The sequence below is a fragment of the Anomaloglossus baeobatrachus genome, chromosome 10, assembly GCF_048569485.1.
Source record: "Anomaloglossus baeobatrachus isolate aAnoBae1 chromosome 10, aAnoBae1.hap1, whole genome shotgun sequence".
Classification (NCBI taxonomy): Eukaryota; Metazoa; Chordata; class Amphibia; order Anura; family Aromobatidae; genus Anomaloglossus; species Anomaloglossus baeobatrachus.
The window spans coordinates 30,353,379-30,371,228 of record NC_134362.1 but is presented as its reverse complement, the minus strand read 5'-3'; the positions used below and the strand labels follow the sequence as shown (position 1 = coordinate 30,371,228).

Sequence of the window (17,850 nt, the reverse complement as noted above, 5' to 3'; positions counted from 1 at the left end):
TGCTCCTAAAGCTGGTGACCTCACACTGCTCCAAAGCTGGTGACCTCACACTGCCTCCAAAGCTGGTGACCTCACACTGCTCCTAAAGCTGGTGACCTCACGCTGCCTCCAAAGCTGGTGACCTCACGCTGCCTCCAAAGCTGGTGACCTCACGCTGCCTCCAAAGCTGGTGACCTCACGCTGCCTCCAAAGCTGGTGACCTCACGCTGCCTCCAAAGCTGGTGACGTCACGCTGCCTCCAAAGCTGGTGACGTCACGCTGCCTCCAAAGCTGGTGACGTCACGCTGCCTCCAAAGCTGGTGACCTTACGCTGCCTCCAAAGCTGGTGACCTTACGCTGCCTCCAAAGCTGGTGACCTTACGCTGCCTCCAAAGCTGGTGACCTTACGCTGCCTCCAAAGCTGGTGACCTCATGCTGCCTCCAAAGCTGGTGACCTCACGCTGCCGCCAAAGCTGGTGACCTCACGCTGCCTCCAAAGCTGGTGACCTCACGCTGCCTCCAAAGCTGGTGACCTCACGCTGCCTCCAAAGCTGGTGACCTCACGCTGCCTCCAAAGCTGGTGACCTCACGCTGCCTCCAAAGCTGGTGACCTCACGCTGCCTCCAAAGCTGGTGACCTCACGCTGCCTCCAAAGCTGGTGACCTCACGCTGCCTCCAAAGCTGGTGACCTCACGCTGCCTCCAAAGCTGGTGACCTCACGCTGCCTCCAAAGCTGGTGACCTCACGCTGCCTCCAAAGCTGGTGACCTCACGCTGCCTCCAAAGCTGGTGACCTCACGCTGCCTCCAAAGCTGGTGACCTCACGCTGCCTCCAAGGCTCTTGACATAATTGTCCCCAAGGCTAGTGACATCACACTCCCTCCAAAGCTAGTGACATCACACTCCATCCAAAGCTGGTGACCTCACACTGCCTCCAAATCTGGTGACCTCACACTAACCCCAAAGCTAGTGACATCACACTCCATCCAAAGCTAGTGACATCACACTCCCTCTAAAGCTAGTGACATCACACTCCCTCTAAAGCTAGTGACATCACACTCCCTCTAAAGCTAGTGACATCACACTACCCCCAAAGCTAGTGACCTCCCACTACCCCCAAAGTTAGTGACATCACACTCCCTCCAAAGCTAGTGACCTCACGCTGCCTCCAAAGCTGGTGACATCACGCTGCCCCCAAAGGTGGTGACATCACGCTGCCCCCAAAGCTGGTGACATCACGCTGCCCCCAAAGCTGGTGACATCACTCTGCCCCCAAACCTGGTGACATCTGTGTCCCCAAAGGTAGTGACATCCCGCTGCCCCCAAAGAAAGCAGACCCCCCAAAAGAATGGCACTTTCCAGACCCCAAACAATTAGCATGGGAAAGTAAATGGGCTCTCATATACAAATCAGTTCTCACTGTGTTCTACAGTGGTTGGCTTCTTCTGGTGACTGGAAGCAATATCACTCAGGCGGGGTGATACTGGTACCCGATCTGTTTGTGAGAACTGCAGTGCTATACAGCTGGAACGGTAAGGACCTGATAGCAACACAGATCTCTGTGTGAGAGTCCATCCACCATCAGCACTTGCCAACTGTAATTGTTTGTTGTCTGGTGAGTGCAGATTTTTGTGGGTGGTGTGGCTGTGTCTGCTTTCTCTTTGAGAGGGGGGGATGTCTGCTTTCTCTTGGGGGGGTATCTGCTTTCTCTTGGGGGGTATCTACTTTCTCTTGGGGGGGTCTGCTTTCTCTTGGGGGGTGTCTGCTTTCTCTTGGGGGGGGTGTCTGCTTTCTCTTGGGGGGGGTGTCTGCTTTCTCTTGTGGGGTGTCTGCTTTCTCTTGTGGGGTGTCTCATTTCTCTTGGGGGGGGTGTCTCATTTCTCTTGGGGGGGTGTCTCATTTCTCTTGGGGGGGTGTCTCATTTCTCTTGGGGGGGTGTCTCATTTCTCTGGGGGGGTGTCTCATTTCTCTTGGGGGGTGTCTCCTTCCTCTTGGCGGGGTGTCTCCTTTCTCTTGGCGGGGTGTCTCCTTTCTCTTGGGGGGGGGGGGGTGCTTTCTCTTGGGGGGGTGCTTTCTCTTGGTGGGGTGGGTGCTTTCTCTTGGTGGGGTGTCTGCTTTCTCTTGGTGGGGTGTCTGCTTTCTCTTGGGGGGGTGTCTGCTTTCTCTTGGTGGGGTGTCTCATTTCTCTTGGGGGGGGTGTCTCATTTCTCTTGGGGGGGGTGTCTCCTTTCTATTGGTGGGGTGTCTCCTTTCTCTTGGTGGGGTGTCTCCTTTCTCTTGGCGGGGTGTCTCCTTTCTCTTGGGGGGGTGGGTGCTTTCTCTTGGGGGGGGTGGGTGCTTTCTCTTGGGGGGGGTGGGTGCTTTCTCTTGGGGGGGTGTCTGCTTTCTCTTGGTGGGGTGTCTGCTTTCTCTTGGCGGGGTGTCTCCTTTCTCTTGGGGGGGTGGGTGCTTTCTCTTGGGGGGGTGGGTGCTTTCTCTTGGGGGGGTGTCTCCTTTCTCTTGGTGGGGTGTCTCCTTTCTCTTGGTGGGGTGTCTCCTTTCTCTTGGTGGGGTGTCTCCTTTCTCTTGGGGGGGGGGTGTCTCCTTTCTCTTGGGGGGGGTGTCTCCTTTCTCTTGGGGGGGTGGGTGCTTTCTCTTGGTGGGGTGTCTGCTTTCTCTTGGTGGGGTGCCTGCTTTCATTTGGAGATGTTTGATTTCTTTCATGAAGGGTGCTGCTGTATTCTTTAACGCTTTAGTTGCTTGGACACTTATGAATCCGCCACTAGCACATTTGGAGTAGGGCTTATATTTTAAGCATACTCCAGAAAGCCCCCAAAAACCTCCTAGGGCTTATTTTCAGGATTGGTCTTATTTTGGGGAAACAGGGTATTCATCTGGGGGGACAAAAAGTATTTCCCCAACAATATTGTACAAATATTTCCAGATAGAAACCAAAAGAATTGTGACTGCAGCTCTGGAGGTGACAATAAATATGCAAGTCTTTAGTATAATACAAGTAAAAAAAACTAAGAATCTGCAGAATTAACTTACATTGCATTTATGTTAAAAAGAAGTGAATGCAAGAATATAGAAGTGATCTGAAGTAAAAAGCAACCAGGCAGGAAACAACTTTTATAACTTTTGATATTTGAATTGATTCCATGGCTTCACTTACTGTTAGGCTCAGTACATGATGCACGGCTCACATTCACAAAAAAACCTGCTCCCTAGATGTTTTCATCCACCGCACAGTGCTGGGGCCTGGAGACAGCAGACACGTTGCCCTCACTGTCCGCTTTATCAGTTCCCTTTCCTGGGGATGAAGGCAGAGGCTGAATATATTCGGGGATGATTGGAAGCTGTTATGTCAGGAGTGGCTCATATTTGTTAGGATCCTGCTCTTTTGAGCTCCCAAAGTCATATTACATCTAGCTCAAAACCATTTAGTGAGATGTGCAGGAGAAATAATTTTAGCAAATAACTAAAAATTGCAAAAACAGTCAATCTAGTAACATGAATGGAACAGTAATTATGAATGTCAGTCCTTTTAATGCTTGCTCCTATTCTATAACTACCATAATACTTCATCCTATCTATAGTAACATAAATACTATAATACTGCCCTGTACATACAAGAATATAACTACTATAATACTGCCCCTATGTACAAGAATATAACTACTATAATACTGCCCTCTATGTACAAGAATATAACTACTATAATACTGCCCCCTATGTACAAGAATATAACTATTATAATACTGCCCCTATGTACAAGAATATAACTACTATAATACTGCCCCTATGTACAAGAATATAACTACTATAATACTGCCCCCTATGTACAAGAATATATCTACTATAATACTGCCCCTATGTACAAGAATATAACTACTATAATACTGCCCCTATGTACAAGACTATAACTACTATAATACTGCCCCTATGTACAAGAATATAACTACTATAATACTGCCCCTATGTACAAGAATATAACTACTATAATACTGCCCCCTATGTACAAGAATATAACTACTATAATACTGCCCCTATGTAGAAGAATATAACTACTATAATACTGCCCCCTATGTACAAGAATATAACTACTATAATACTGCCCCTATGTACAAGACTATAACTACTATAATACTGCCCCCTATGTACAAGACTATAACTACTATAATACTGCTCCCTATGTACAAGAATATAACTACTATAATACTGCTCCTATATACAAGAATATAACTACTATAATACTGCTCCTATATACAAGAATATAACTACTATAATACTGCCCCTATGTACAAGAATATAACTACTATAATACTGCCCCTATGTACAAGAATATAACTACTATAATACTGCCCCTATGTACAAGAATATAACTACTATAATACTGCCCCCTATGTACAAGAATATAAGTACTATAATACTGCCCCCTATGTACAAGAATATAACTACTATAATACTGTTCCTATGTACAAGAATATAACTGCTATAATACTGCTCCTATATACAAGAATATAACTACTATAATAAGGCTCCTATGTACAAGAATATAACTACTATAATACTGCCCCTATGTACAAGACTATAACTACTATAATACTGCCCCCTATGTACAAGACTATAACTACTATAATACTGCTCCCTATGTACAAGAATATAACTACTATAATACTGCTCCTATATACAAGAATATAACTACTATAATACTGCTCCTATATACAAGAATATAACTACTATAATACTGCCCCTATGAACAAGAATATAACTACTATAATACTGCCCCTATGTACAAGACTATAACTACTATAATACTGCCCCTATGTACAAGAATATAAGTACTATAATACTGCCCCCTATGTACAAGAATATAACTACTGTAATACTGCTCCTATATACAAGAATATAACTACTATAATACTGTTCCTATGTACAAGAATATAACTGCTATAATACTGCTCCTATGTACAAGAATATAACTACTATAATAAGGCTCCTATGTACAAGAATATAACTGCTATAATACTGTTCCTATGTACAAAAATATAACTACTAGAATACTGCCCCCTATGTACAAGAATATAACTACTGTACTATAGTACCATCTCTATGTACAACAATATACGGTAATTATTTTATTGCTTTCGCCTACAAAAATCTGAAATGTCCTGCCTGACTGCAGTAGGTCTTTAAAGATTCCCTTTGTGGGTATGGATATCGATATGTACGATGTACTGGATATGCTACTTGGGTTCATCACTTGAACATCTGTGGTTGCAAAAATTGTTGTGATTTTTAAGCATCGCTTTTCTATCCTCTTTCAATCCTCTTGTAATTCTGGAATTTTATTACATTGTCTCTGTGAATGTGTTCAGCTTCATGTGTCAGGTTTCCCATTGTTAAAAGGAATCCAAAGAGCGAACGAAAATCTCAATGTTTTATTGTTTTAATCACAAAGAACGAACCCTGTAACAATGAATTAATAAAATGCACGTGTGGGTCTATGATGAGCCATGGAGGCCACGGACACCTCCCAGCTATCTGCAGGGGGCTCTCACGTGTGCTGTTTACTTGCAATATTTTTGCTATATTTTTTGTTCTTTTAGGAATTTTTTACAATTTTTATTTAATTTTTTTGTTATTTCTGTTTCCTAGGATTTATGAGCGAGTGATTGATCCTCCAGAGAGTAACCTGTCGCCTGGCAGCAGCTTGTGGCTTGGACAGCGGAATAGGAAACATGGATTTTTCAAGGTAAGAGCATAGTCCAGGAATTTCTATCGAGATTTTAGAAAAATACATCCTCATATATTGAGCTCTTTCAAAGCCTGGCCCTATGATTGCAAACACTGATACTGAATATTGAATGCATTACTGAGGATTTACAATGCCATACTCTGCAGCACTGCTCAGTATTTGTAGGAGCTGAAGCTTCTGGATGAAGAGGAGTCTGTTGACATTTATAGACAGAATGTAGATTCGTATTTTCTCCATTTCTGTTGATGTTAATCATGATTCATAACTCAGCAAATGCAAAATGTGGGTTCATTTATTTATTTTTTTCAAATCCCATGGCACAATATTATATATAATATTAATATATAATATATATTTTATTTTTAGATATTTAATATATTTAAATATTTTTATATAATATACATTTATTATTTTATATATAATTATAAAAATATAATTAATATATATGATATATATATATATATATATATATATATATATATATATTATATATATAAAATAATATATAAAATATATATACATAAAATTATATATATATATATATATATATATATATATATATAAAATATATATATATATATATATATATATATATATATATATATATATATATATAAAATATATTTTTATATATATATATATATATATATTATATATTCAATAATATAATTATATATAAATATATATTTAATTATATATATATATATATATATATATATATATATATATAATTAAATATATATTTATATATATATATATATATATATTATATATTATTTTATATATATAATATATATATGTATATATATTTTATATATTATTTTATATATATAATATATATATGTATATATATTTTATATATTATTTTATATATATAATATATATATATTTATATATATAATATATATATATATATTTATATATATAATATATATATATATATTTTATATATATATTTTATATATATATATATATATATATATATATATATATATATATATATATATATATATATATATATATATATATATATATATATATGTAATTTTATGTATATATATTTTATATATATATATATATATATATATATATATATATATATATATATATATATTAATATAATATAATATTGAACGTTCATTCTACACCTTTATTGGAAACTAATTCTTCTTGCCCGCTTTCATTTTTGGCTTCAAGTTCAAAGCTTCTCGGGATCCCTTTCCTCTTATAGACGACTGCTGATCTTCTCTGTGAAGCATTCAACAGTCATGATGTTCACCTTCCATCTACCTTGGTATCATCGTTCCATCTTCTTGATATCCTGATGAAGTCTTTCTCCTTGCTTTTTGGTAACAGCATAAAGGTCTTCAGGAAAGTCATCCAAATGGGAATGTAAAAAATGTAACTTCAAATTCATCAGAGAATCCAAGACTTTGACACGTTTCAGCAGGTTCTCCACGATGGACTTAAAATTTTTATCTTTGTTGTTACCTAGAAATTTCTTCAGAACTTCTTTAAAAGAATCCCAAACCCTTTTCTCAATTGCTTCGTTTTTATTTCGAACATGTTTTCCATCAAGAGTTTCCAAATATGGAGACCCACAAAAAAATGATATCCTTCAGATTTGCTTTGGACAGTCCCTGAAACTTGGTACACAGGTACTTGAAAGCCTCCTTCGTTCGGTAGAGCTTTCACAAACTACTTCATCAGTCCAAGCTAATGTGAAGTGGTGGCAAGGGAACTTTAGTAGGATCAACTAAACTTTCTGCAACTATGTTCTTGAGTCCATGTTACAAAGATGTTCTCTTTGGCCATCCTTTTTGGCTCCAGCGATGAGACCTATCCCGGCTGTCCCATTCACACAAAAACCATGGTTACTTTGTGCATCCTTCTCGCTGCCCAAGAAGCAAAGAGAGAACTTTTAGATCACCACATGTTGACCATCCTTGATCCACACACTTAAGTTTTTGAGAATAAAGTATAAATTCTCATAGCTTTCCCTCAAGTGCACAGAATGTCCTCAGGCAGTGAACCATACTCACTGCCATTGTGCAGTCACAGTTTTCCAAAATTTTTGGGATGGATCATTTGCTCACATTGTTCTCAATGTTATATTTTTCCATCAGACCAAGAACGTTACTGTAATACACAAGAGCAATGTCTTGAGAAAAGTATGGAAGGAATTTCTTTTCTCTGCTTCTGTACCACGAAAAACAGATAACGGGAGCTAGCAGGTTCTTTTCCTTTAGTCTAGAGCCTAAAGGTTCTGCCGAATGTTTAGGAAGGTCCAAGTCTCAGACTAAATCCTTTAATTTGAGATGTGAAAAAAAGTGGCTAGTTGGGACTAGCATGAAAGTCTTCATCAAAATCCGGCTCTTTAGCTTTTCAACCTTCTGAATCAGGTGGATCTTCAAATTTCTACAGAGGTGAAGGGACAGGTATTCCTGGACCATGAAGCACAGGGTGAATCGCAGACAGGAGGTCCGGGTATAGAATTTCCTTCCTATTTTTATGGTTTAATCTGTCCACGTTGCACGCGCAAAAGTAGCAGTCATCACTAGGGTTTTGCGGTTCCCTCCAGATCATAGGCACGAAAAAAAAACGAAAGCTCTTTCTGCCATTTATACCACTGTTGTAGATCTTCCACACAAACGGAACGCATTACACGTGGAGCCAACGACTTGTCCTGATCATCTAGTTTTACACCAAATTACCCATAATACACTTTTCTAACGAACTCAATGATGTTCCTTCATTGTTTCTTCACTACAAAACAACCTCAAATGTGGCAAATGTTGTCAGCTAACTTATGACACCTCCTTGTAGGCCTTTCGATCACGTTGTTAGAAACAGAAGCTTCATCCACCACAGCCACTGAATGCTGAAAGGAATCGTGGTTCGCACAGCACCACACTCTGATGAACTGTGACTGAAAGAAAATCTGACTTTTGCTCCCCATAGCAACCAATCACAGTGCAGCTTTTGGTTTTTATACTGCTGAGGTAAAATGAAAGCTGTGCTTTGATTGGTTACTATGGACACCACCACACTCATATGAATTGGCTACAAAAACAAAACTGTACCCATAAGAACCAATCAATTTGCAGCTTTCATTTCTATTTCTTCTGAGGTAAAATGAAAGCTATGCTGTGATTGGATGCTATGGACACCAACACACTCTTTGGTTTAAGAAAATCTTCTCTACCCACAGCAGCCAATCACAGCACAGAATCCAAAATTTCTAACCAATCTAATGACCCACAAATTAACTACCTGAGGTCACGCAAAGGAATCCGTTTGGTCCAAAAACAAGCCTATACAGTCCGTGTTTGTGACAAAAATCTATACGTGATGGAATTTTTTTGATATTTTAACTAAGTTCTAAGATCAAAAGAATATAAAAATCACCTCTTATCAAACACTTTTACCCTTGAAGACCTGTGTAATGATTATAAATTAATGAGGATCATGGTTGATCATGATGATGGTTTGTCCAGTCCTTTTTTTTGATCATGATGATGGTTTCTCTAGTCTTTTTTTTTGATCAGGATGGCGGTTTGTCCAGTCCTTTTTTTGATCAGGATGGCGGTTTGTCCAGTCCCTTTTTTGATCATGATGATGGTTTGTCCAGTCCTTTTTTTTGATCATGATGATGGTTTCTCTAGTCTTTTTTTTTTTATCAGGATGGCGGTTTGTCCAGTCCTTTTTTTGATCATGATGATGGTTTGTCCAGTCCTTTTTTTGATCAGGATGGTGGTTTGTCCAGTCCTTTTTTTGATCAGGATGGTGGTTTGTCCAGTCCCTTTTTTGATCAGGATGGCGGTTTGTCCAGTCTTTTTTTTGATCAGGATGGCGGTTTGTCCAGTCCTTTTTTTGATCAGGATGGCGGTTTGTCCAGTCCTTTTTTTGATCACGATGATGGTTTGTCCAGTCCTTTTTTTGATCAGGATGGTGGTTTGTCCAGTCCTTTTTTTGATCATGATGATGGTTTGTCCAGTCCGTTTTTTAATCAGGATGGCGGTTTGTCCAGTCTTTTTTTTTATCAGGATGGCGGTTTGTCCAGTCCTTTTTTTGATCAGGATGGCGGTTTGTCCAGTCCTTTTTTTGATCACGATGATGGTTTGTCCAGTCCTTTTTTTGATCAGGATGGCGGTTTGTCCAGTCCTTTTTTTGATCAGGATGGCGGTTTGTCCAGTCCTTTTTTTGATCACGATGATGGTTTGTCCAGTCCTTTTTTTGATCAGGATGGCGGTTTGTCCAGTCCTTTTTATGATCATGATGATGGTTTGTCCAGTCCTTTTTTTGATCAGGATGGCGGTTTGTCCAGTCTTTTTTTTGATCATGATGGCGGTTTGTCCAGTCCTTTTTTTGATCAGGATGGCGGTTTGTCCAGGCCTTTTTTTGATCATGATGATGGTTTGTCCAGTCCTTTTTTTGATCAGGATGGCGGTTTGTCCAGTCCTTTTTTTGATCATGATGATGGTTTGTCCAGTCCGTTTTTTAATCAGGATGGCGGTTTGTCCAGTCTTTTTTTAATCAGGATGGCGGTTTGTCCAGTCCTTCTTTTTTTTTTTTTTTTCCCTGGTTGTCGGGTTCCTCAATGGCAGGTTCATGAATTTCTGATGGTCTTCATCCATATTGCCAATGTCACCCGCTCCTTTGTTTTTTTTGTATCATTAAATGGTCACTATGTTTTTAACAAACGTCACATAAATCAATAGTGCAAGCAAAGAAGCGGTTGTGTTCTATTTTCTTCTTTCTCCACTTATGAGTCATTTCTATCCCTGCCTTCTGAAAATTGCTCCACCTTGGTGAAGGCAGCACAGACTGCTAGCTCACTGAAGTATCAGGTTACATCTCCATTTAAAACTGATGGATAGGAGAAGGGGACTGTGGATTCGGGAGTTGAGACGGACATTGGCATAAAAACAGCCAGATGCTGCTTCTAGCAAATGTTTTCTCTCACTTCAATGCTGGATTCGCTGCCACACAGCTCTGTGATGTTGTATATTATTATTCCTGCATACTGTCTTCCATACGGCTGCTGGTTCTGGACATGTGCTACATAAAGACAGGAGAACAGGAATACCCCATGTCTGCATGTGCTGTGTATGGGAGACATCATAGCGATTAGTCTCCACCCACCAGCTCAAAGGCAACTGAAAATTAGGCCTTGCAGTGGGGAAAACTGGTGATAAATACAGGATTCAAGTCATATAATGACCAGACAGTGTTATTCCTCATATATACGTCAACTTATTGTGAAACATTAGGTATGCTTTAAGTAATTATCTTCCCCTTTGGTCTTGATCTTGTTGTGTCTAGAGTGACGTGACACATCTTGCCTGTTATGTCTTGCTCCTCCGTAACTTGCCAACTTTACATTATGGTCAGCAGTATCCCCAACTTTAGATAGATCAGTCAAAAATCTAAATTTTTGTAGGAAAAGTGTAAGAGTGGTGGACAGTGGCTATCCCGTTCCTACCCCTAAAGACACCAATCGTGTCAGTGTATTACGTTGTATAATGTGAATTGCGGTTTTTTTGCATCATGTTAATTGTATAGTATTGTATTGTAGCTGTGTTATAGGTAATGTTTGTTATGTATAATGTAGGATATTATAATGTATAGTATTGCACCGCATGATAACGATACCTATAGGTGTTATAATGTTTGCATAGAACTGTGTGAAAGGTTAAGTCTGCCCAGCAACAGACTGCAGGGTCAGAGACAATTAATTTTAGGACTAGCTTACAGTGGGAGGGGACAGCTGATGAGGACAAAGACATTTCCATCTGGAACTTCAGTGAAGACATAATGTGGAGTAATGAGGGATGTATAGTCTGCAGACTGTCAAGGCTGTGTGCATTGGGTGATTTGTGGCAGTAGGAGAAAGACATCAGATGAGAGATGGAGTGAACCTTGAGAGTTGGTTAAACATTGGACTAGAACAACGTGAGGGTTAGAGATCCATTCTGGAGGGAGTGGTCCCAAGTGATAGGAACCAAAGTACAGATAAGGCCCAGGGCCTTTAACCATTAAGGTACTGAGTAATACTGGAATGTGAACATAGTCCATGACTCAGGTGGAGTTTCCAAAGACATCCAGGAGCCCAAGGCTTTACTCTGGGTATGATAGAACCCTTTATGAGACTGGTCGGGGAACCACAAGAAGGGAAGATGACCGCTACAGACTGTACTGGTGTAATGGACTGGGTTGTACTCGGACTCACAGGACCAAAAATGACAGAGGCAACCCAGTGTGAACTAGGAACATGACAGATAATGTTTGCTGAAACTGTAACGTTCTGGAAGCTTTGTGACTGCTATCTGCTGTGTAAAGTTGAGACTGAAGAACTGTTGAAACGGTCTAGTACTGTGGTTGAAAAGAAACTGTTGGTCGCTCGAGTTGTCTTAAGGTTGTGGCCGAGAACTGCAACAGCAAATGGCCTGCACAATCACACAGTCCACACTACCAAAGTCCTCACACCCAGCAAGGACCATGTTTTCCATGTAGAGTGTCGGGCATTTGGAGTCTATCCCTCGCCCATGACTACCGGGCAACGCCACTCTAGAAAAACACAACATTCGCAAAATATTTTCTGATTTCTACTTTTTTTGTTCCTTTGCGTTCTTCAAAGATTAGTGACACTAAAGAAGTTTGATCACCACTTTTATCTTTTCTTAGAAATACTATGTTAATAGTGGTGTCTACCAATTTCTGCCCCAATTTCATAGCTTCAGCTTCCATAAAATTGTAATTTCCCAGCTCTTTCTCTAATACTTCACTCTAGTGTTAGACTCCTAGTTTGGTTGCTCGTTGCGGCAAGTTAAAAAGAAATGAGAAGACTTGATAGTCCATCCTTCTCGTTATGTTCCATGTAAAATCATTTTCAAAAATAAGTCTCTCAAGCCGCCCCTACCGAAGCACCAAGACGAGATCTGAAGAGTCCCACACATCAAAACATTAGTCATTTCAGAAAATTGGCCAAGTGACAGTAATATTCCTGGAGAAATTGTCATGAATTTCCATGATCAACGTGGTCAACGACTCACTCAATTTCCCCCTTAATATATTCAGTACATAAAAGATTACACTGCCACCAGTAAAAGGAGAAGAAAAATCCCAATCATGCGGAGACGATATGAAATGGAGTCGTCTTTGATGGCACAACCGGAATAGCAGAGCTCGGGAGCACGCCGGTTATTTTTAAATACATAAAAAAAAGTCATTTTAGCAGCCCGTCCGCTTGATGCATCAGCCCCCCGCTGCTTCCCGTCTCCGCCCGTCATGTCTGCTAAAGCGAATGAGTTATCGGGACAGAACAAAATTGATGATATATTTTATAGACCACATCTGCTATTTTATCTCGTCTGTTCCGTAGTCCACAGATGGTGAACATATGTCAATCGTCACAAAGTATCAAACAAATCGACTGGTTACCCCCTCCCCCACACGCCTAAATCTCTTTTTATTTCTGATGCAGTCGGGTACGATTACCGAATATTTGGATGCGTCGGCAGCTGCTGGATACTCACCGATACTGGGCTGCTTCTATGAAAATAGGAATTTAATGGGAGCAGAACATAGAAGTTTGAAGCATAAATGATCCAGACATAGTCTATTCAATATACAGTAGATGGCCTCAAGGATATATTTATTAGACCAAGTATTAAAGAGTTTGTTCCCTACTTTTACATTGATGGTCTATCCTTAGGATAGGTCATCAGTGTCTGATCAGCCATGGTCCAACACCCCGCACCCCCGCTGATCACCTGTATTCTGTGCCGGCGGAAGCAGGCACCCGGAAATGCTCAGTTCCGGACCTGCTCCATCTTCTGATAGCGTCCGCGACCGGGTACTGCACATCCGCCTCCTATTGATCTGAATAGGAGGCTGATGTGCGGAACCTGGCCACAAATACATCAGAAGACAGAGCAGCTCTGGAATTGAGCATTTCCAGCTGTCTGCTGCCACCGCCGGGACCGAGAACATCTGATCAGCGGGGTGTCGAACCCTTGCCGATGTGACATTGATGACCCTATCCTAAGGATAGGCCATCATTGTAAAAGTAGTGGACAACCCCTTTAACGTATAGATGATAAAAGCTTTGAAAAGGCACAATTTGTAATTTTACTAAAATTTTGCTTTTTTTTTTTTCGGGACAAGGGGGTGACACTACGGCTACCGTAGTCTAATTCTTACTCTAGTTACTGACTGGTGTAAGATTTCTGGCATGCTGCATGGAGGTGGAAGCCATTTGTCAGATGCTTCTGATTCATTAAGAGGCATGTGTTTCTTCATGAATCGTGAGCGTCTGATTCCAGCACTAGAGATGGGCGAAGAGTAACTATTCATGTTCGGATAATGCTTATCGAATATCAAGTACTATTCCAGTATTCAGCACAGCAAAAAAATGCTCTGGATCCTCATTGACTTTCATTAGGTTTGTTATTCATGATGAATACTGGAATAGTACTTTGGGATTCGTTACAAATAATCTGAACACAAATGTCATGGTTGTCGCTCTGCTTTAGAGACTAGTTTCTTTTCTTTGAGTCTCTGCACATTAAATGTATTTCTTTTCCATCGGATGGAGAGGGATAATGTCTGCATTCCTTTTCAGCAAGCATGTCTTCAACTCCTCAGATGTTTCGGTTTGGGACCACCCCCAGTCCCTATATATACCCTCTGCTTCCAGCAGAGGGTGCCGGTTATTCTCTCATTCAGTTGGAAGCTTGGCCTGGAGGTGAAAGGAGCTTGAAGAGCCCTCTCTGCTACTTGCTGTGTTGTGTGCAGCATTGGGCGCTGATTGCAACAGTCCATGGTGTACTGATTGTATGGTTTGGAAGTTTTCCAGTTGTCTTGTTACTTCCCCCCCCTTTTTATGTTGTTTCCGCTTGTGCACTTTTAGTTGCTTCTTTGTGTGTGGTTGCCGTGTGTATGAGTTGTCGTTTTCCCCTGTCCATGTTTAGTTGTGAGGATTGTATTGTCTATCCTCGCTCACCCCTTGGGTGGAGATGGGGGAGTGGAGTTACATCAGGGCTTGGACAGGAGTTAGGGTAACGCTGGTGACTCAGACCTCACTACCATCTAATGCACCTCTGAGCTGAGGGACAGCGCAGGGTCCGCAGTTTGAGGGTCAGCTTAGGTGTCCCTGTCCTGTTATCCAGTCCCCGTGACAACAAATAGCTACTATTCATTCGCCCATCACTACTAGTTACCAAAGAAAGTAACAATATCCAAACATCTATAGTTACTATTCGCCTATCTATATCCGGCACATCTCCTACTGGCGTGAAATTCACCAGTCTTGATGAATCGGGGGACTTTGTGTCCACTGTTTTTATTGAAAACAGAATTTTGCCTTTTTGTTCCCCTTGGATTCACTACTATGGAAAACTTCCAAAAATTGGTCAACACTCCAAAGTCAGATGATTGGGAAAAAATGGGTTTAGATCATTTCATCTCCTAATGGCAGAGCCGTTGTGATGGATGACTTGCCAGTTTGAGCCGAAACATCGCATTGGATAATTAAAATCCATTTTTGCATTATCAGAGTTTGAAGTTTTCTACACTGGGTGCAGACTTATTAGGCAAGTTGTATTTTAGCAGATTTTTTTTTTTTTTTATTGATCAACAACTATGTTCTCAATCAACCCAAAAGACTCAAATATCAAAGCTTAATATTTTTGGAAGTTGGAGTGGGGTTTTTTAGATTTGGCTATCTTAGGAGGATTTCTGTTTTTGCAGGTAACTATTAGGCTATGTGCCCACGGGCGCTCGTACCTGCGGATGTATCCACTGGTGCGAGCGCATGTTTCCCGCAGCTGCCCGCCGGCGTCCGCAACTATTTTTAGCTGCTAGATTACAGCGGAATAGCTGCGGGAAACATGCGGAGATTCATGCGGCTTACCTGCGGACGTCCCGGCCTCTTATCTCCATAGCGGAGGGCCGGGACATCCGCAGTTAGTTCCGCATGAATAATTGACATGCAATTATACATGCGGATGCCTACATCCGCAGCATGGTCGGCAGCTGCACTTTCCGCAGTGTGGACACAGCACTCCCCATGTCCCATAGGATAACATGGGGAGTGACTGTACATGCTAAAACCTGCAGATTTATCTGGAAATCCAGAAAAATTCGCAGGTTTTCCGCGGTAAAATCCGCAGAAACAAGGTCCCGTGGGCACATAGCCTTATACTGTGCAGAATTATTAGGCAACTTAATAAAAAAACAAATATATTCCCATCTCACTTGTTTATTTTCACCAGGTAAACCAATATAACTGCACAATATTTAGAAATAAACATTTCTAACATGCAAAAACAAAACCCAGAAAAATGAATGACCAATATAGCCCCCTTTCTTTATGATGACACTCAGCAGCCGACCATCCATAGTCTGTCAGTGGCTTGATCTGTTTACGATCGACATTGCATGCAGCAGCCACCACAGCCTCCAGACACTGTTCCCAGAGGTGTACTGTTTTCCCTCCTTGTAGATCTCACATTTTATGAGGGACCACAGGTTCTCTATGGGGTTCAGATCAGGTGAACAAGGGGGCCATGTCATTATTTTTTCATCTTTTAGACCTTTACTGGCCAGCCACGCTGTGGAGTAGTTGGATGCATGTGATGGAGCATTGTCCTGCATGAAAATCATGTTTTTCTTGAATGTTACCGACTTCTTCCTGTACCACTGCTTGAAGAAGTTGTCTTCCAGCAACTGGCAGTATGTCTGGGAGTTGAGCTTCACTCCATCGTCAACCCGAAAAGGTCCCACAAGTTCCTCTTTGATGATCCCAGCCCATACCAGTGCCCACCTCCACCTTGCTGGCGTCTGAGTCGGAGTGGAGCTCTCTGCCCTTTACTGATCCAGCCTCTGGCCCATCCATCTGGCCCATCAAGAGTCACTCTCATTTTATCAGTCCATAAAACCATTGAAAAATCATTCTTAAGATATTTCTTGGCCCAGTCTTGAGGTTTTATCTTATGTTTCTTGTTCAGAGGTGGTGGTTTTTCAGCCTTCCTTACCTTGGCCATGTCCCTGAGTATGGCACACCTTGTGCTTTTTGATACTCCAGTAATGTTGAAGCTCTGAAATATGCTGGCAAAACTGGTGGCAAATGGCATCTTGGCAGCTTCACGCTTGACTTTCCTCAATTCATGGGCAGTTATTTTGCGCCTTAATTGCCAAACACACTTCTTGCGACCCTGTTGGCTATTTGCCATGAAATGCTTGATTGTTTGATGATCACGCTTCAAAAGTTTGGCAATTTCAAGACTGCTGCATCCCTCTGCAAGACATCTCACAAGTTTGGACTTTTCAGAGCCCGTCAAATCTCTCTTCTGACCCATTTTGCCAAAGGAAAGGAAGTTGCCTAATAATTAAGCACCCCTTATATAGGGTGTTGATGTCATTACACCGCACCCCTCCTCATTACAGAGATGCACATCACCTGATCTACTTAATTGGTAGTTGGCTCTCAGCCTCTACAGCTTGGAGTAGGACGACATGTATAAAAAGTATCATGTGATCACAATACTCATTTGCCTAATAATTCTGCACACAGTGTACATGTCAGAGGTTTTGGTGATATTCTTGGCTTCTTTGTATGAAAAAATGCTGCTTTTATTTTTCCTCTATCTGTCTATCTCCAATGTTATGTGCTTTTATTCCCCCATATTGTTCCTACCCTGTTCCAGTCATATACCATCCGCCTCCCCAGCAAGGTATTTACATCCACAGCAGGACCTCCATGTGCATTTTAAGGCAATTTGTTTTACTGTTTCGGCACCAGGCGGGAGGCTTCTACTTTCCATAGAATAATCAGGAGTCGGACAGAATGAGGGCTCAGTAGCCGCATTGGAAGAAATCTCTTTGTATTCCAGATATAAATTTCTTATCACGTAAAAGATGGCGCAATTCATTGAGCTCATATTTGTTATTCCCTTGAATTACGATATTAAGAGTTTGTTTTGTTGTTTTTTTTTTTCCTTTTTGCTTATTTTCAATTTATTTTATCTGGTTCTTGTAAAAGAAAGAGGAATCTGCGCGTGGAAAGTCTGGAGGTTTCGGTAGGAGATGAAATATTTTCTGCAGCTTTGTTCTAAGGCAGCTTTTTGC

At 41.0% G+C, this 17,850-nt stretch overlaps 1 protein-coding gene across 1 annotated transcript in view; it reads left to right on the top strand.

The window, feature by feature from the left end:
* NELL1 (neural EGFL like 1) overlaps positions 1-17,850 on the top strand; it is a 784,769-nt gene that overhangs the window by 195,126 nt on the left and 571,793 nt on the right. Inside the window, exon 6 of the mRNA XM_075325359.1 lies at positions 5,619-5,715. Coding sequence (XP_075181474.1) covers positions 5,619-5,715 — 97 coding nt within the window. The remainder of the gene's footprint in view (positions 1-5,618; positions 5,716-17,850) is intronic.